Below are 19,205 nucleotides of genomic sequence, written 5' to 3'. Positions count from 1 at the left end.
GTTGATGGACCTGGTGAAGAGATTACAGATTCAGATTAATTTAATGTCATGTTTTAGCCTCTCAACATCACTCCAGATCCAGATGCTTAATCCATGGTCACAAAGAAATGACTCGTGACTTTATTCAAAACATGCCACATGTTACACATGTTTGTATTCATGCAATAATTAGAGCATTCATTTACATTGTCTTAGGACAGTGGAAGAAGATGTTCTTGGACCTTATATTTAGGTGGGTATGTCACAGAATGATTATATAACACGTACCGTAAAATTCCCCCAACCAAAAGGTGACAAAAGCAACAACGCATATTATTGAATACTAATTATATATACCGACTTTACTGCGCAATCTTGTCGCCTTTGCCTTTGGTAGTTGACCGCTTAAAATAAGTAGGTTTCATCTAAGAGTAAAAAATGGATTTTATTCCTTTAAAATAACTTTTGATTGGAGGTAAATGATAGTATTGCTCAATCTACCTTGACATAGAGCTAATTATACGAGCGCTTTTTAGGTTGCTGTCTTTTCGAAGCTGAGCCAATCAGAAAGCAGATAGGTGGATCACAACAGGAGACTGACCAATCACCGTCTCCCTTCTTTGCATAGAGTCTTACGACCCGCAGACACCTCTTGTTCGGTCGGTATAGTGTATCATGTTGGCGGAGGAGCTGCTGCACGAATAACGGCTGTCAGACACATTAGCTAATTTGCTAAATTGCAGTTAGTTTGTTTGTTGCGTTTTCGCTGCGGCGCGGGAAGATAGTCGGCGCTTTTAGAGCGCACCGTGTATTTAAAGCCCGACTAGTCGCTGTCAGAGGGAGCGCTGTGGTGTTGATGTCATCAACGGACGGCAGCGCTGTAGCGACCTTCAATTTCTAGGCAAGACTCGGATAAACAAAGACTCCTCCTGGCTGATTTCTCCCTCCTTTCTTTGTTTTGTTTTCTTTTGCCGGTGACACCAGCGACGAGGATGGGACTCTACCCACACTGCGTCCTGCTACTGTTCGCCTCCACGTTGACAGTCGGGTTTGATTTCCATCACGAGCCCAGACCCTGGGGGCAGTCGGTTTTCGCGAAGCGTTCGAACGCGGGGCAGAAAGCCGCCGGCGTCGTCAAGCGGTCGCTGCCGGCCTGGCTGGCGGCGGCGGCGGCGGCGGATCACAAGATTACGCGGAGGAGCAGCGGCCAGGGCGACTGCAGAGCCGTGGAAGGACACGGCAAGGAGTTAGCGGGCAACACCCACAGTGTAAGTTAACGGCCGGGCTCCGGTTACGTTCACACGCATGACAGGTGCGCGGGGGCCGAGGGAAGATGCTGCGCAGGTGCCCGACAGGTGCACGCACGCGCAGGCCCCGCGAGCCGCACGGCGGGGCGAGGACGGCGGCGCGCCGCCATCCGTGCACCCAGTGTCTGAACCATCCACGACCGAAACACCTTTAGAATCAGTTCCGCATTTCACGGAAACCTGTCACCTTAGACGCAGGCGCTGCTGAAACTGTGCACCGCACCGGTTTTACCTATTTATCAATGGTGTGACCCACATCTTACCGCGCCGTGCAGCTGTGTTGTGTATTTAAGGATATCATTATTCTCTCTCTATCTGAGATCTGCCCGAACGCTGACGGGGAAAGTGGCCCAAGGGACCCACGTGACTGGCTGTGCGGTAGTTATTTTGTAATTAAAAGCTGTTTGCGTGGTTCAGCAAGGAGTTCGCAATCAGCCGCTCTGTTGGGAAACCAACGAACCAACCACGTTTTTTCTTCTGTGCTGCAACAGTATCGGGGATTACCGAGAATCTGCCTTCAGTTTAATTGTGTGTATCGAACTTTACAGTTTCAGAGAGTGTCTCTAAACATCCACTGTGCGCTGATCTCATTTAAAACAAACCAGAGGCAGACTTCAGCAGAGCCCCGTGCTGCTCATTTGCTTACTTCCTTATAAGTTTGCATTACAGTCATTGTATGCTTTGCCTCCGTAATATAAAGTTGACAGCCTTGGGCCCCTGGGGCTGGTGCTGCAGGTCCCGCTGGTGGTGGTTTGTCCTCACAGCTGAAGAACAACACGCCACTCAGTGGGATTAAGGAGCTTTACATCAGGCTGCAGAAGTCTGACAGCGAAAGCAAAAGTATTATTGTTACAGACACAATGACGACAATTGATTTGACGCCCACATGTTTATAAGCAAAGTGCAAATGTGATTGTTGATATTTTCTTAAATGTTTGGTTTACTGTAGTTTACATCCAAAACGTTTTCTTTTTTCTCCCAGAATACCTTCGATGACCTGAGTGGTTCAGTGTCACTGGCCTGGGTTGGAGACGGCACAGGGGTGAGTGTCACATGGTTTTGCGTGTGCATCTACTAAACAGTCTGTGCAGAGTTCTTCTGTGTCATGGATCGAACAAACACTTCCCTCGTGTCAGAGTTTCATGCCCATTAATCAAGGATCCACGCTCCACCTTCCACAATCTTGTGCTTTTGTTGACAGGTCATCTTGGCCTTGACGACTTTTCAGGTGCCCTTCTTCATGTTGAAATTCGGACAGTCCAAACTCTATCGAAGGTTAGTCTGCTGAGCTTGTGTGCTTAAATGCGCTTTGTATGTGTTTTGCATTTAATTTGACTTCAACCCTGTGGTTGACAGTGAGGACTATGGGAAAACATTCCAGGACGTGACCAGCCTCATCAACGACACCTTCATAAGATCAGACTATGGCATCGCCATTGGCCCCGAGAACTCTGGGAAAGTAAGTCATTACCCCGTCCAAGTCGTAATCAGATAAACACAGTATTGTCATTAAGCATCTTTACATCAGTAGCTCTCGGTACAACCTCTACATCCTAATCTTATGTGACCGCAATAATTTGAATGTTCAATTTTGTCTTGTAGGTGATTCTGACGGCCGAGGTGTCAGGAGCTTCAGGATACCGCATCTTTGTCTCCACAGACTTTGGCAAACGTTTCACCCAGATCGACCTGCCTTTTATCCCAACGACGCAGATCTCATACAACCCTGACGACTCTGAGGTGCTGGTGGCCCTCAGCCACAACGTGAGTATTGAATGTTAAAGGGCTGTAAAACGCTAGCTTCACAGATGTCAATATTTCGGACTAGTCGCCTTTCATGTATTTAAGACAGCGTTCACAGTTGTGTGGATAGTCTGTTGTAAAACTCTTCACAACATCTTCACACACTATTATCTTGCTTCCCCATTACATAGTGGCTCCTGTTGGTCAATCATTCTTTACATGCTTGCACGCAGTAGATGTGGTAACATGCTGTGGTGTATGTGGGTTGATCTTTTGTAACTTATCAGGTTAATCAGGGGAAAAAAACAACTTTGTTTTACATTTTTTTCACCTTTAGAATGAGCTATGGCTGTCAAAAAACGTTGGCAAGAACTGGGAAAAGATCCACAAAATGGCGTGTCTAATGAAATGGTAAGAGACGAGACAAAGCGATATTGTTAGTACCTTGTCAGGCAGTTAGTGAGCAAACAGTACTACCCTTTAAATGAAGCGTTTTATTTAAATGTAAGAGTTGCATTAAAGTACTCGGAGCCTTTCACTTGCTGACTCCTCCCTGTACACTTGTTGTTTTGTAGTCAGTTCCTGTTATGTATTACCTAGTAACCCTGGCAGTCTGCGTTTCAGGTTTAAGCCTCCGTCTCTCAGTCACTGTGTCTGAGAAATCGTATGCTCAGAGCCGCGCTCTGGTAACATAACCTTTTTGTTGCTATGCCAAAAGACACCCAAAAGAAAATGGGTCATTCAACTGGGCCAGGAGTTTTCTGAAGTCCCTGCACAGCACTCAATAGACAGGGCATATTTAGGAATCAACTGTGCTGCTTGTTCTCTTTTCTGCAGTTGCATGCAAAGGTTTTTATCGTCATGAAGCAAACCACAGTATAATGAGAATACAGTAGAAGACTAATCCATGGAACCCCACAATGAGACGGGCGCCAGCTTTTAACATCTGCACATACAGTATTTTGTGTTCAGGTCCAAAGCTCTTGTCTTCAAATTTGTGTTTCTGTCTTTTCCGTACTTGTGATTCTGACATCAGGGGAAGAAAAGACACCATCTTCTTCACAACCAGTTCAAGCGGATCCTGCAGTAAGTGATCTCTTTATTGTGGCTAGATGTGAATATGTAATGTCTGATGTACTCTATACTGTATGTTTGTATTGAGGAGCATTTCACCATCATGAATAGAATATCTTTTGCATATTTTTTCTTAGAGATTCTTCTATCTCACATACAGTACAACCCTTAGGTAGATTTAGGTGTGTTGCATTGTAACTTTGACCAAACTGTACGTTCCTCAGATGATCGGGGGATGTTGGACCTGATGAGGACGACGGACTATGGTAAAACCTTCAAGGTTGTTGCCACTAAAGTCTACTCTTTTGGCCTCGGCGGACGATTCCTCTTTGCCTCTGTGATGACGGGCAAGGTGAGTATATCGCCCATAAAGTGTCAGCAATGCACAAACAAGCTCACGCATGATGATTACAACTAAAAGGGGAACTAAAATATTTCTTCCTCTGAACTGCTCACACTGGCTGACTGCGTTGTTATAAGGTTACAGTTTTCTAACAGTGCTCTTTAATATAAGATGACTGTAATGTTTTGGCTCCCATATGTAAAATGATTAAGGGAGACATCCCCTGATGCACTGCAATAAAGCTGCACCACCCACTGTGACCCCTATAATAAATGAATGGTAGAATTCTCATCTGACACCTTCAACTTGAACTGCAGGGCACCCTGAGGATTATCCACGTGTCAGTGGACCAGGGTGACACATGGAACATTGCCCAGTTGCCCCCCGTGGGCCACGAGCAGTTCTACTCTATCCTGGCAGCCAATGATGACATGGTTTTCATGCACGTTGATGAGCCAGGAGGTCAGTATTGTTTTGTATGCGTTGTTTGTTTTACCACTTCCCACTTCCGTAAAACCTGTTTCTCTTGATTATTTTATAAACACGAGCGTTTTTCACAAGACATCTCCAAATGTCAGATGAATGGAATTCATTTTCCCACTCCATAACCCAAACAGTTTTTCTCTAATTGTTTCCTATGGTTTTTGTGGAACTGGTTATTTTTACATTTTGGGAACAAAGATGAAGAACAGCTGAGATCCAGGCTTTATGGTCCAACATTATTCACAGCCTTTTGGCTCAGAGAATGATGCTGCTGTCAGACTACAAAAGCTTTTAGAAAGCCTTCTCAGAAAAGTGTCAGTTGTTTATAAGCTCATGTGGGTATCTGTGCTCTGGAACTGGCTTGTCCAGGTATCACGTCGGTGTCATATGGCCTGTAGTAATGCTGCAGCGTATAAACTTATAAAGACAGAGACGTCTGAACTTTATCTACAGTGCATGTGAATTTGTGCGTCTCTCTCTTCACAGACACAGGATTTGGTACTATTTATGTATCGGATGACCGAGGCACGGTGTACTCAAAGTCACTGGAGCGCCATCTTTACACCACCACGGGGGGCGATACAGACTTTACTAACGTCACCTCCCTGCGGGGGGTTTTCATCACCAGTGTCCTGGAACAAGGTAGCGCCACTTACTCTATGTGCGAGTGCTTAGATAAAAGAAAGGCAACAAAGGCTTTTCCTCAGATTTCCTGAGAAACACAGACACACACACCCTTGTACTTACATAAAAGTGAGGACCTCAATCGACATAATGCCTTTTGTAGCCCCTTACTCTAATCCTCATCATCACGACTAAAGGCAGACGTCTAACCCTTGCTTTAATCTGAACCAAAACTCAATTCTAACCTCAGACATAAAATCACATTGTAACCCTTAAACAGGCCTGAGGACCAGCCAAAATGTCCTCACTTTGGTAGGAAAATACGTTCTTTGGTTCTCACTTCGATACAAGTACACACACACACGCACACACACACACACACACACACACACACACACACACACACACACACACACACACACACACACACACGTATGACTGCTCTATTTCGTGCCAGAGGAAGAGTGTTGGGTAAATATTTAATTAGCTTTTTAGTGTTAGATGTGCTGCCTGTCTGAAGCTGCTGGCTGACACTTGAGCAGGAATATCTCACACAACCAGCTACTGTGAATCTTACAGTAACTCCATTCTGCTTCTTTGCTTGCTCTCATTTATATAATGTATTTTTCCCACCTCTACATCTTATGACTGTGGCTGCATGATTATTACCTGAGCCTGACCCACTTTTTGTGCTTCCAGTTTTGTGCTAACTGAATTTAAGCTTTAATGTGTTAGGGAATATTATGAGCAAAATGTTTAAAAATCACTGTCTTTGTGTTTCAGATGAGTCAGTTAAGTCAGTGGTCTCCTTTGATCAAGGAGGGGAATGGATTCCTTTGAGGAAACCTGCTGACAGCATATGTGATGCTACAGCCAGGGACCCAGACAAGGTACCGTACACAAAGGCAGGAAACCGGTGTGTCTTGATGATAATTAAAAAGGAACACAAAGTTCATCAGTCACTATGTGTTGTAATTTATGTGAGATGGATGTTGGTCAGTCCTCAGTGACACTCCTGGTGTTTGTACCATAACTGCTGCTTGTCTTTATGCCTACAGTGCAGTCTCCACATCCACGCAGCATATAGTACGTCTATGAGCCAGAACATCCCCATGCTGCCTCTGTGTGAACCCAACGCTGTGGGTGTCATCTTAGCTCATGGTAATTCAAGTGGTTTTGTGTGAGATAATCTTTTTTTTTGTTAGGATGTCTGATTGTTGTTTTTTTTTTGTTAGGGAGTGTTGGTGATGCAATCTCTGTGACAAAGCCTGATGTGTATGTGTCTGATGATGGTGGATACACCTGGATTAAAGCTCTCAGTGGACCCCATCACTATGCTATTCTGGACTCTGGAGGGCTGCTGGTGGCTGTAGAGCATAAGCCCAATCAACCTGTCAACCAGATCAAGTGAGTTGTCACTGAAGGGGAACTAGAACTCTACCTCTAGGTAGCAGGAGTATATTTATAACAAAAGTTACTAATAAACTGAGCAGTGACAGAATTCTGTACTTGCTTAACTTGGGAGGTTGTGTCAATATTTGTCAATTCCTCATGATCCTGACAGGTTTTCTACTGATGAAGGACAGTGCTGGGGAGTGTACAACTTCACTGACAATCCCATCATTTTCACTGGGCTGGCATCAGAGCCGGGTGCTCACTCCATGAACGTCAGTATCTGGGGCTACAGAGAGACCTTTGTCAGCGAGTACTGGGTCTCCATCACCATTGACTTTAAGGATCTTCTGACACGAACCTGTGAGTTAAAAATTTAAAATAGTGTTATTGCATGTAATGTACATAATGCATTGACAGAGTCTGAAATTCCTCCTTCCTGTCTTAGGTGGTGACAGCGACTATGTGCAGTGGTTGGCCCACTCTGATGACGTCAGTGACCCCCAAGATGGCTGCATGCTGGGGTACAAGGAGAAATTCCTGCGTCTCAGGAAAGACTCTGTTTGCTCGAACGGACGAGATTACCAGGTCAGCACCCAGCCAACCACTTGTGAATGCACTCTGGACGACTTCCTGTGGTAAGACAATACCCGTCAAACTCAAAGACTAGATAAAGCAAAATCTAAACGTGTCTTTGTTGACTGTGTGCTTAACTTGTTCTTGGTGGAGTCAAACAAATACAGCTACTGTATAGTAACTTGTACATCTTATTTATTTCCTACAATTTCTTTGTCATAGTGACTTTGGCTACTACCGTCAGGAGAACAGCTCAGAGTGTGTGGAGCAGCCGGACCTGCAAGGCAAAGTGCTGGAGTTCTGTCTGCAGGGAAAAGAGGAGCAGCTGCAGACTCAGGGGTAAGGCTCTAAAGCAGATCTTTGTGGATACGTGGCTTAGTGCAGCGCTGTGTAAAACATTATTCTGTACAGTGCCTTTGTCAGAGAGTGTTAGTGTCAGCGTTAGTTAAAACAATAATGAAATGTGGAAGAGTCAATGGATGCAGTGGAACTTGTAGCCAGTAGGGAACCAGGAACTGACTTTCAGTGAACCATCGTTCCACAGTATCTCAATGTATGCAGTGCACACACCAGGATGTTCTATTTGAGAGGTGGTTGTTTTAACGGAAATCCTGTCAACATTTTGTTTGTGAAGCCATGATGACACTCAGAGCACGTCCTTTGTCCACAGATACAGGAAAATTCCAGGAGACAAATGTGAGGGCGGAAAGATGCCTGAGCGTAAAGAGATCAACCTCAGTAAGAGGTGTGTGAGTGACCTGGTGGGCCCAGAACTCCTGGTTAGTACCTCTGTTTACAGCAATGTCATGATCGTGTTGTAGATCCTGCATATCTGCTTCTGTAATATTCTTTTTCCTTTCCTGTGGTTTTACAGGTGGACAAACGCACCTCCAAGCCTGTGTTTACAGTCATAGCGGTCATGATCGTTCTGGTGCTGAGCATTGCAGCAGGATTTGTCTTTGTCAAGAAATACGTCTGTGGTGGAAGGTTGGTATTTTTTTTATTTCTTTTATTTGCAGCGTAGAACATGTCCCAGACAGGAAACTGACTGACACCACTGTGTTGTGGTTGCGTGCTCTACAGGTTCTTGGTGCATAGGTACTCTGTACTGCAGCAGCAGCACGTAGAAGAGAATGGTGCCGACGAGATGGACGAGCCGCTTGAGACCAACCACACTCCGAATGGCAAGATAGAGTTTCATGAGGACTCAGATGAGGTATGGCGGGTCTTTGGTTCTTTTCAAATCACTGCTGAGAGCGAAAGTGACATATTCAGCATGAGTCATCGAAGCTTTGCTGCATGATGTCATGTAGAAATAGGCTGGAGTCAGGACTGTGGTTGGAGGCAGTCAAGCTCCACGTGGAAGCAGTGTTTTTATAAAGGCTGCCTGAACACTAGCTACCAAGTTATATTATTAACTTGAACTGACCTACGCCTTAGTCACTTATTGAGTTAGGTGTGTGTCTGTGTAGGCCGAGCACAGGGTCAGGTGTTTGCACACCTGTGTTGGCCTTGGCTTCACTGGTATGTTGTTCCTTCTCTCTCTCACACAGGATCTGCTTGAATAGCAGGCACAACCTGTCAAGCAACAGGTTTCCAGTGGACCACGTGCCGCTTGCTCCTCTCCAGCTACTTCTTCCTTTAACCTTCTAGAACTTCAGCCTCAGCTACCAGATGAAGAGTCTGTGTCACTCTGCTGTCATCTATGAAGTCAAATGAATGTATGAATGCTTCCTGGGACTGACCCGCAGTTGAGGGGAAGTGAGAAATCTTTTAAGTGTTGTGGTTCAGTTATTTGATTTGACTGTTCAAGTTCGAACCTCCACGTTATTTATTTAAGTTTATTCAACTGGTGCAGTAAGTAAAGCTGCCAACCGAGCCAGAGTAAGAGATTTTGAAGCAAAGCTAGTACGAATCCATCATCATTACGGGTCCTGCCTCTCCTCATGTGGGAGTGGAAATATGTCTGACTTCCATCAAGATCCGATTTTTTTCTTCCTTCATGCAATTGTACATAAACATGAATTATTTTACCTTTTTTTTCACATGCAAATAATATGGAAGGTGTTAAAACAGTTGAGGTTAACTGTCCCAAATCACTCTAGTCTTAAATCTTGATTTAAATGAAATATTTTTTATTTGTAAATTTTAGGTTTCTAGTGTTGACACCGATTTGTAAAACCCTGTTGAGTCTCTATGTGGAATACAAGCCTACATACTTTTGTTACTCTATGGCATTAAGAGCCATGATCAAAGTAATAAAACACATGGACAGTTCCATTTGCTGTAGGTTTGATAGCGGCGAACATGTTAACTATTCCTGTTGGTCCACAGCATCTACTGGTACTGCTTCATGAGTGGAGGGGCTTTTGCATGAAACACATGACGTGGCCGTGTATAGAGGGGTGAAATGTGTCTGTTTCAAGACAAGTTTAACGTGTGCAATTTTACCTGCCTGAAGCACAAGGTCCTTTGTATGTCTGCGAAGAGTTTGTAGTTTAACATTTTTTCCTAAACATGAACTAACACGCTTTTGACAAATTACAAATTGTGGTTCAAAGATGTTCAGAAATAATTATATTTTAATAATAAATGCCTACAAATATTTTTTACAATACACTGAGAAAACCGAAGACAACAGTGTAATTTGGTAACAAACACTGAAGCAATGCGGATGATGTGAATTTTGTAAAGCACTGCTACATCTGTGGGAACGATCGGCCGACGTGGCTGCAGAAGCTGCAGCACTGTTTGATTGACCGTTTAATTTTATGTAATTTTTCAAACGTTGTGTCTGAGGTGGAGAGAATTCTTAGAAAACACCCGGGGGAATGAAGGTTTCTCATCTGCGTACTCTGTGTTAAACCACTGTTTTTTTTCCCCCCTTTGTAATCATCTTTAGGCTGCTGTCACTGTAAAGCTCAATTCGATTGGTCACAGCATCTCTACAGATCCTTCTTGTCTTCGTGTAACATTAGTGTATTGTTTTTATCTTCTGACATTTGTTGAACAGTGGTATGTCTGTCTTCTACACCAGTCAGCCATAACAATAAATCTTCCTGCTGTGGACAGAGGTCAGAGTGGGACAACATGCAAAGCTGGCCATGGCCCACGTGTCGGACCACTGCTGTGTAGCTGCAGGCTGGTACGAGTGGCCGCGCTGACCCGTGTCCACCCGATTGTGTTGTCGTGGCTGATGACTGTACGGTTTGGTTTTCTGTGACTAGCAGGTTCAGAGTGCAGTAATCATGTGAGTAGATGTGGTTCTACAAGTGCCTGGTGTGGAGACTATGATGTGAGGCCCCCTCAGCGTGTGGCCAACATCCATTTACTGACACATTTATATCATAATCAGTTTGCAGTTTCATCCAATATGTCAGTGACGCCTCTAAGTTGCACTTGTTGCCTAAAATGAAAAAGCATTAAGTCTGTTTCATATTGACCTGCATTAAAGAATTATCTTATGTAATATTTAAATTTCCATAGCATAAAGAAATAGTTGACATCAGCTGGTTATTCTTTTATGATTTAATACACAAATGAATTAAGTCTCTAAAACTTTGAAAACAAAGTCAACTCATTAGGAAGGCAGTGGATACTGGGATATTCTGTAGCAGTTACACACTGGGGAACACTTGCCTAAATAAGGCTCACTGCATTAGGTGGAGGTACTGTTTTCTTACATTTTCAAACTGCTGTATAAATTAATAAGTCATTGTAATAGTTCTGTACATATACAAGGTTACATCTTTGTATCTGCTGGTTCTCTTCTGTATATGTGAGGCGGTTTTCTTTGGGTTTCCCAATAAAGTAATGTTCCTGTATCTTTGTCATCTTCCTCTTGTCTATCGCTCTCGCCATGACATGAGTAAAGAACTGAGAGCAACGAGGTGAAAACACCCTCTTGTGGTTAATAACCGGCAATTTGTGGTTATCACAACCTGTCAGTTAAAGAGTCACCAGAACAAAGTCTGGTTGAGAGAAGATAGAGATTATGAATGTGACATTTTGGAAGTTTTACTTCAACAGAAAGTCGTCAGATTCGATACAAAAAATTTCCATCTGCATCAAAGAATTCTTTGCCAACTTGCAACACGGGAGATGGCTTTTCCATTTCCATCAACTCTTCAAGTTCTTTTTCCGTCAACACTTGTCCATCCCAGCACTCCTCATCATTCTCTTCCAGATTTGTGTCAGAAGTAATATCACCTTTTATTGATGGTTTCACTGGTGCCTCTATACTAATCCCAGATGCGAACTGGGTCGGCTGAACTGTAACAAGGGCACGGCTATTAGCCAGAGATCCTGAGCCCTTCTTTTGAATCACAAGATTCTGATCCGACACAGGGACCAAAGCATCTTCTCTATTTTCAGATAAGAGCGTTACTGGTTTGTGGTTCCTTGGCAGCTTTGGCATTTCCTGCGCTTTCCAAGCACCTGAAGGCAACACCTGCTGACTCAGTGCATTCATTACGTTAGCATCCTGCTTGGCCTTTCTTTCAGGACTGGGGATGAACGTGCTCCTGAGGACCCTCAGGATGACATCAGGCGTGACAGAGAAGCCCTCAGCCAGACGCTGTACTGTCCACTCCTCTGGTAGCTCCTGCTTTAGGTATCTGATGGAACAAGGTTACATTTTACAACATATGAAGAGAATAATTCTTTAGTTCTGTAGTTCAGCGAAATAAGAGCTCCTCACCTAATCTGCTCAATAGCATCCCAGGTTAGCTTCCTCTGTGGAGGTCCTGGTGAAGACATCTGCCTCCTGAGTATGTTGTACTTCACGGTCCTCTGCCTTCTCCTCCCTTCACTGAAACAAATACTCTCACTTTAATATTCGTTTAGAGATTCACAATTTAGAGATATTTGTACTGGAATTTTCCCATTTTATGAAACATTTCCACACGTCACTACAATGAGATCCAGAGTCCTTATTTTGCTGTAGTCATCAAACCTGTACTGTAACTAAACATAAAGGGACTTTTAGAGCTGCATGTAGATTATTGACGAGATATTGATATTTTTAGCAGTTCTTGATTTATGAATGTGGAGATATGGTTTTACACCAGTTTCACATATTATCATGGAGCACTCCTGCGTTCTCTTACTCAACCAAGGCTTGGAGCTTGTCCTCCACGTCCTCTAAATCCTGCAGTTCGGGCTCTTCGGCGGACGTGTCCCCGCTGCCTCCTGGAGCTCTGACTGACGTCCTCTCTCTCTGCACGTGGCTCCGTCCCATCCATGCTCTGCTCGCATCTCTGCTTGCAAACCTGCGGCTGTGTGTGGAAGCTGAGGTAGCCACTGACAGAACACCGCATCTGGGGAAGAGGGAGAGGACCTGCAGAGCTCGGGCCATGCTCAGAAAAAGCTCGTCCTGTTCGTCTTACACCTTACTACCATTCGCTTAAGTTTAGCAGCCCAACTGTCCACTAATAGGCTTATTATGGCGACTCATTCAGACATCAGCTTAACCTATTTTCTTCTGTTTTCAAACAAATCACCTAGAGTAAATACTCTCAGTGCTGCGTACGAAGTATGTGACACACACATGGATATACTTCCGCAAACATGTGCTCACACCGTGACAGAGCAACGCACCACCGCCCCCTGCCGGAGCGGAGGTGACATAGCTGCCTTCCATTATCTTCTGTCGTGATGTTCTTCTTCTTTTTGTTGTTTTGCGGCAGGTGGCAAACAACCAAAAAGTGCATTACCGCCACCTACTGCTCTCGACTGTGGAACAGAGTGCGTCGGCAAGGTAATTAATTAAAAAAAATCTATCTATATATTCTGTTTCCCTCAATAAAAAGACGAATGCCCTATAACTCCCCGATCGACGGGGTATCTGCTGTAATGAAAATACCTGCACCCCTTGATGTCAGTGATCTCTTAAATGTATCCCTTGCTAAATTGTACCATTGACAGACAAACGGCGTGCTCTACTTATTCCTCCACCTGACAAGAATGACACAACACTGACTGGTGTTTTCCTAATGAATTCAATGTCTTATTAAGTTTTGTTAGTCTTATTAGTGATGTTAAACCAATATTGCTTATATTTTGCATCCTTTCTTCCTGAACTATAGTCAGATAAAATGAAAAAATATGAATGTACGCCAGTAAAGTACCTTAATGTTGATTTTAAATACAGCCAATGAGTCAACGCACTTCGTTACTACCTCAGGTAATAATAACAAGAATGAAGATGTAAAAAATTAAAAATGAAATAAATAACTGAATGGCGACACCACGTGGCCACCCAGGGCTCTGCAACTAGGGTGGATATAGAAGGAGGGTGACGACATCTTCAAGGACTCTCGAGACCTGAAATAGTTCCATAGGGAGCTACCAGTGGGATTATGACAGTGGTTGTATTTTTACAACTGTAGAACATTGAGAAGATGTTTTACTGTGTTTTTATGTTTTTATAATATACAAACAGTTTAATTAGATATTACAAAATATTACATACAAATCAATTTTTGCTAAACAAGCAATCTGCTAGTAGGCAGATAGCAAGCAGCTCTTTTAGCATCTAACCTCTGACGCTCAGTTCTTATTTTTCCATTTTTTGTTCAGTTTGAGTCACGTGACCTCTCGCTGTGGCAGCGCCTGAGTCTTTTATACCCGCTCGGTCCCGCCCTCATGCGTCACGCGGCTGCGCACCTCCTCCCGGGCCCCGTTGTTTCATTTGCGCCATTTTGTCCGCTCACTTTGTTGATTGGGCTTTAGCGAGCTGTACTGGAGCCAATCAGAGGGAAACCGGACAGCGAAGACACGGTAAGGGAGACCCGATTGAAGGCATTGGTAGTTGTCAGCACGGATTGGTTTGTCATGGACCAACCAAATTACTAACACTGGTAAATGTGAAAAAACTCAAACGACAGTTTGATTTCGGCCGCTGCGTTCCAATCTGGCTCGGGCTACAAATAACTTCTTGCCCCCGATGTCGGCTACTGCTGGGAAACATGATCTGCTGGGCGACAGCGTTAGCTAGCTTTAGCTAGGCAGCTAAAATGCGGAATGTCAAACAAAGGGGTGGCTGATTTTGAAAACGTCCACCCATCCAGCGTCGTTGCCGCTCATATTATCACCAGTTACAGACAAAACAAACGGCCCAGCAAGCGGCGTTGACTGCTCGCCGATAGCAGTCGTCATTTTTGTTCCTTCCATCATTTACCACGTTCCCAAGTAAGCTAACTGGCGTTAGCCTCGTTAGCGCCCACACGCATTAACCAAACTGCATCCAGCTGTTGCCCATTGTATCACATTTTTTCTGGCTACGTACAGAAGAGCTAGCTTTTAGGAATATACATTGATACATTATAGCTTAAATCAACATAATTAGAGCATAATTAAAAAGCAGCGTGTCCCGGGTTAACGAAATTACTGTTACAGATAATAACCGGTAACATCAATAACACAAAACATACAGTTTAAAAGTATGCATTTTTTATGCCATGAAATGCTATTGCTCCATGTGTCTTTCTCTGCTTCAACAAAGGATTGTGACTATAAAAAGCTATGGAGCAGTACACCACTGCCACCACAACTACTGGCGAGCAGATAGTTGTGCAGACGGCCAATGGACAAATTCAGCAGCAGGTGAGCTCATCCTTCCCTCAGGCAGATGTGAATGATTAGGTTTGATGCAGGTTTGCCCTCCCACCGTCAGATAACCTTTCTGTAGTGAGACGACAGGCAACAAACTCCCCGAATCAAAGCGTGGACACTGGTTCCACCTCTCACGCGTTGTCCTGATAACTCTTTGTCTGAGACTGAACTGTTCCGCCCTCACCTGCAGACACAGGGCACAGTGACGGCTGTGCAGCTGCAAACAGATGCGCCGGTGGTGACGGCCTCAGGCCAGCAGGTGCAGACACTCCAGGTAGTGGTGTCACCGCCGCCCTGTGTCAGTGTCCCGCGAGTGTCACAGCCTGAGTTTGCATGTCTCAACCGGGGCTGTTTTGTCGTGGCTCATCTCTGTGCAGTGTGGTTCATCCCTCTGTTCTCAGCATGTCGTATAGCTGCCTGAACTGCATGCTCCTCAGCACAGTGTGGTTTTTTTTTTGTCAACCTCAGGGTTTTGCTTAAGCTCTCACAGCTGTCAACAAAACTATTATTTGTCTAAATTATGCTTGTCTCTTGCTTCTTAAAAGCAAGTTTAAAACCTAGATGAAACTAAAGACATGTTTTTTTGCAGAATAACGTCTTGTGCTAAAACACTGACTTTGTTATTACTGGCTGTCATTTCTCATCATAAAGCTTTGTATTTTATCCACTGTTGCAGAATGGCATTGGTTTCCTTCTGTTATTTGACGTCTGACACAGCTGCTGCCTAGCATGTTCAGTTGTGCACTGTGGTCACTCACATTTATGGATGACAGAAGCATATTGCTTTGATGGCATCATCTTGTCAGTCATGTGCATTTAAGGAAATATGACTGAACATTTGCAACAATATTTCCTTGAGTTTAAAACTGTATATTGATTTTTCAGTGTATACTGTACATAAGCTACACTATGGGTATACTATGCTTCCAGATGGATTCACCTTTGTGTGTCTAAAAACTTAAAGCAAGACTGCAATAACATAAATATTTTTAATTTCTGGTGTATTTAATGTCAATTTCTTTCACTCTTGTCAGTTGCTAAGTGATATTTGTCTGGTCAACAGCATCAGTGCTGTTATAACAGCTCTGTATCTGTCTGTAGGTACAGGGTCAGCCTCTGATGGTTCAGGTGAGTGGTGGGCAGCTCATCACCTCATCAGGACAACCAATCATGGTGCAGGCCATGTCAGGGGCCCAAGGTCAAACCATAATGCATGTCCCTGTATCTGGAGCTCAGGGACTACAGCAGGTGAGATTTCAGTCGTTTTTTTCCCATTACATAATTTTATGGACCAAGTTACCCATAAATGACTGTGCATTACTGCGGCTGTGTACAGATTCAACTGGTGCAGCCAGGTCAGATCCAGTTGCAAGGCGGTCAGACTCTTCAGCTGCAGGGCCAGCAGGGTCAGCCCCAGCAGATTATTATCCAACAGCCCCAGACAGCCATCACTGCTGGACAGAATCAGGTAGGACCATCTGAGCATCAAATCCATTTAATAAATTCATTATTATTATGATTGCTGAATGTCTTCTCTTTGTACTTGTGGCTGCACAGGGACAGCAGATTAGTGTGCAGGGTCAGCAGGTGGCACAGACAGCTGATGGCCAGACCATTGTCTATCAGCCTGTCAATGCTGATGGCACAGTCCTTCAACAAGGTAAACTCAGTTTTCTCCATATTATTATTTGATTTACTAAACTGGAGCACTGAGCACCATTGACCTGTCGTGCTGAATCAGAATGTTGATGATAATCCCTTGGCAGGAATGATCACCATTCCAGCTGCCAGCTTGGCAGGAGCCCAGATTGTGCAAGCAGGGGGTGCCAACACCAACACCACTAACAGCGGCCAAGGCACTGTGACCGTCACCCTGCCTGTCTCTGGCAACATGGTTAATGCAGGTGGAATGGTCATGGTAAGACCCTGTGCAGAGGTACCCAGCATCTTCTTACATTTCCTTTTAGACTTACACCACTATTTTAACACGAGACATTTGTAAGAAATTTTGTAATAAATTATAGAATAAAGGCCTAGTAGTCAATAAGTTACCTATTTAACCATTTGCATTACTGCTCGTTTTGTATGTTTTACTTTTTTGCCTTCCACCACACTGGCTCTAAGCACGTTGTGCCTGTTTTTCTATCAGATGGTGCCTGGTGGTGGAGCTGTTCCTGCAATGCAGCGTATCCCCCTGCCAGGGGCTGAGATGCTCGAGGAAGAGCCTCTGTATGTTAATGCCAAACAGTACCATCGTATCCTGAAGCGAAGACAGGCCCGGGCCAAGCTGGAGGCTGAGGGCAAAATTCCCAAAGAACGGAGGGTATGGCATGTTTATTCTTCCCCCACAGTCCTACTAATTCTTTCTGTGAACGACAACATGGTGATTGACCTGCTATCAAAGTTACACCTGATAGTTAGTGATTGTATCAAGAAACATTAAACCAACATTCAATTTCTCTCTGCCAGAAATACCTACACGAGTCTCGTCATCGTCATGCAATGCAGCGTAAGCGGGGGGATGGAGGACGTTTCTTTTCAATCAAAGAAAAGGAGGATATGGCTTTGGGCCTGACCCCGGTGAGAAGCTATGTGTCAAATGCAAACATTTTGTGATATTTTTTTTTTAACCAATACTTTACTTTCTAGAAATATTTGTTTTTATAATGTGTAGAATGGAATTTATTAGTATAAATGTAGAAAAGCTTCATGGTGGTCCCACTGATCCAGTATCCTCTTGGTCACCAACAGCAGGACGTGGGCCAGGCAGACGAGACAGTCGCTCAAATGATCAGAGTCTCGTAGCACCATCATGGACTTCAAGCCTCCTGACGGTGACCTCTACCCTGCTTGAGACATCCATCACTGCTGAACCACCTCCTGCACCTTCTCCGGTTTTACACCCCGTTGGCCCCTTCATACAGCAAACCACAGCCCAAATTCTGTTTTTCTTATTTACACCTGCTCATTCTGCGAGCTGCCTTTGTGCCTGCTCAGTCTGCAGGCTGTTCTGGTATTTTCTGAACTGGAGGATGTTTCGATGCTCAGCTTTACTGGTTGACCAATTTTTTTTGTTGGTTTCATAGGAAGTTTTTTGAACAGGGATTCAACATTGGCGTAGGCATAACAAAAGCCACACAATGACGCAGAGGAAACTATACTCTGTTATAAATATGCCAGTGGATACTAGGCTTGATTTTTTTTGTAAATACTTTCTTTTTTTCCCCAAAGGCATTCATGTGTTGATGTGACAATAGTGTCTTCTCTTTGATGTAATGCCCTTTTGACATTTCTTTAGTTTTTTTACTCTTGTACTGTGGTGAATGGATTTGGGTCCACCCCACGTCCACTGAGCAAAAACTGAGATGTGATACAAATGTGAAAATATTGTACAGGAATTTTCTTCCCCAGTGTGCGTTGGATGTACCTAATGAGTCACACGATTCTGTTTTTGCATTTTATAAAGTTTGTGGTTAGAGCTAGTGTTTGTAAGGAAAAAATGGCTCAGTGTACTGTTTCATTAATTAGTCCACATTAAGTGTTTGTTTTATTTGTTTTCCATCATAGATAACAGACTTTTAATCGAGCGAATGCATCCCAAATTCTAGATGCTGGTCAGATAATGTACTACAGTGACATGGATAATCACACTCTAAGCTTCCATAATTTATTGACCAATGTTCTGACAATAGTTAGTGTTTTTTTAAGGTCTTGATGTCATTTGTTATATATTTTATAACCATCGGATGCAGTCTGCAATATTACAGTGAACAAAGACTGGACATTGAATTTGTTTAAGCCAATTAAATTTTATTCAGTGATTTTTGGCTGTTGGTATTTACTCATTTACTTACACTTTCGGTATAGACATTACATTGTTAATCCAAGAAATCACATGAGTGTGTTTTCAGTTTAAACTAATTTTTGCAACTTATACTTATTTACATAATGAACTACTTTGCTGATTATACTGTAAATGTATTATTAACTTGAACTTCAACTGTCACTAAAGCATATAAGTGGATGCAGCCTGTCTTACTGCAGCTACAACTGAAGCTTGACCTTCACAG

The 19,205-nt window shown here is 43.7% G+C and overlaps 3 protein-coding genes across 13 annotated transcripts; 2 read left to right on the top strand and 1 right to left on the bottom strand.

The window, feature by feature from the left end:
* Positions 1-630: 630 nt before the first annotated feature.
* On the top strand, positions 631-11,345 carry sort1b (sortilin 1b). The gene is made up of 20 exons (XM_029157548.3): positions 631-1,247; positions 2,269-2,328; positions 2,488-2,561; positions 2,643-2,745; positions 2,889-3,050; positions 3,367-3,440; positions 4,066-4,115; positions 4,328-4,455; positions 4,764-4,908; positions 5,416-5,571; positions 6,337-6,443; positions 6,612-6,714; positions 6,789-6,960; positions 7,118-7,308; positions 7,394-7,583; positions 7,744-7,860; positions 8,192-8,300; positions 8,396-8,508; positions 8,605-8,737; positions 9,075-11,345. The coding sequence occupies exons 1-20, from the start codon at positions 972-974 to the stop codon at positions 9,087-9,089; spliced, it is 2,478 nt and encodes an 825-aa protein (XP_029013381.1). The 5' UTR covers positions 631-971; the 3' UTR covers positions 9,090-11,345.
* ngrn (neugrin, neurite outgrowth associated) lies at positions 11,031-13,145 on the bottom strand. The gene is made up of 3 exons (XM_029157565.3): positions 12,630-13,145; positions 12,221-12,331; positions 11,031-12,137 (listed from the first exon to the last, which is right to left on the bottom strand). The coding sequence occupies exons 1-3, from the start codon at positions 12,875-12,877 to the stop codon at positions 11,558-11,560; spliced, it is 939 nt and encodes a 312-aa protein (XP_029013398.1). The 5' UTR covers positions 12,878-13,145; the 3' UTR covers positions 11,031-11,557.
* A 979-nt stretch (positions 13,146-14,124) lies between these two features.
* On the top strand, positions 14,125-18,958 carry nfyal (nuclear transcription factor Y, alpha, like). 11 transcript variants are annotated; one of them, XM_029157560.3, is made up of 10 exons: positions 14,125-14,301; positions 15,026-15,126; positions 15,326-15,412; positions 16,237-16,383; positions 16,472-16,603; positions 16,693-16,795; positions 16,902-17,053; positions 17,285-17,458; positions 17,605-17,715; positions 17,890-18,958. In XM_029157560.3, exons 2-10 carry the CDS (start codon positions 15,046-15,048, stop codon positions 17,938-17,940), a joined length of 1,038 nt encoding a protein of 345 aa, XP_029013393.1. In that variant the 5' UTR covers positions 14,125-14,301; positions 15,026-15,045; the 3' UTR covers positions 17,941-18,958. The 11 variants fall into 11 exon arrangements, with proteins under 11 accessions (XP_029013393.1, XP_029013390.1, XP_029013392.1 ...); XM_029157557.3 differs by having other exon boundaries at positions 14,143-14,301; positions 15,326-15,409; positions 16,902-17,071; positions 17,887-18,958; XM_029157559.3 differs by having other exon boundaries at positions 14,143-14,301; positions 17,887-18,958.
* Positions 18,959-19,205: the final 247 nt, after the last annotated feature.

The sequence above is a fragment of the Betta splendens genome, chromosome 7 (genome assembly GCF_900634795.4).
Source record: "Betta splendens chromosome 7, fBetSpl5.4, whole genome shotgun sequence".
Taxonomy (NCBI): domain Eukaryota; kingdom Metazoa; phylum Chordata; class Actinopteri; order Anabantiformes; family Osphronemidae; genus Betta; species Betta splendens.
This window is presented reverse-complemented; position numbering and strand designations above follow the sequence as displayed.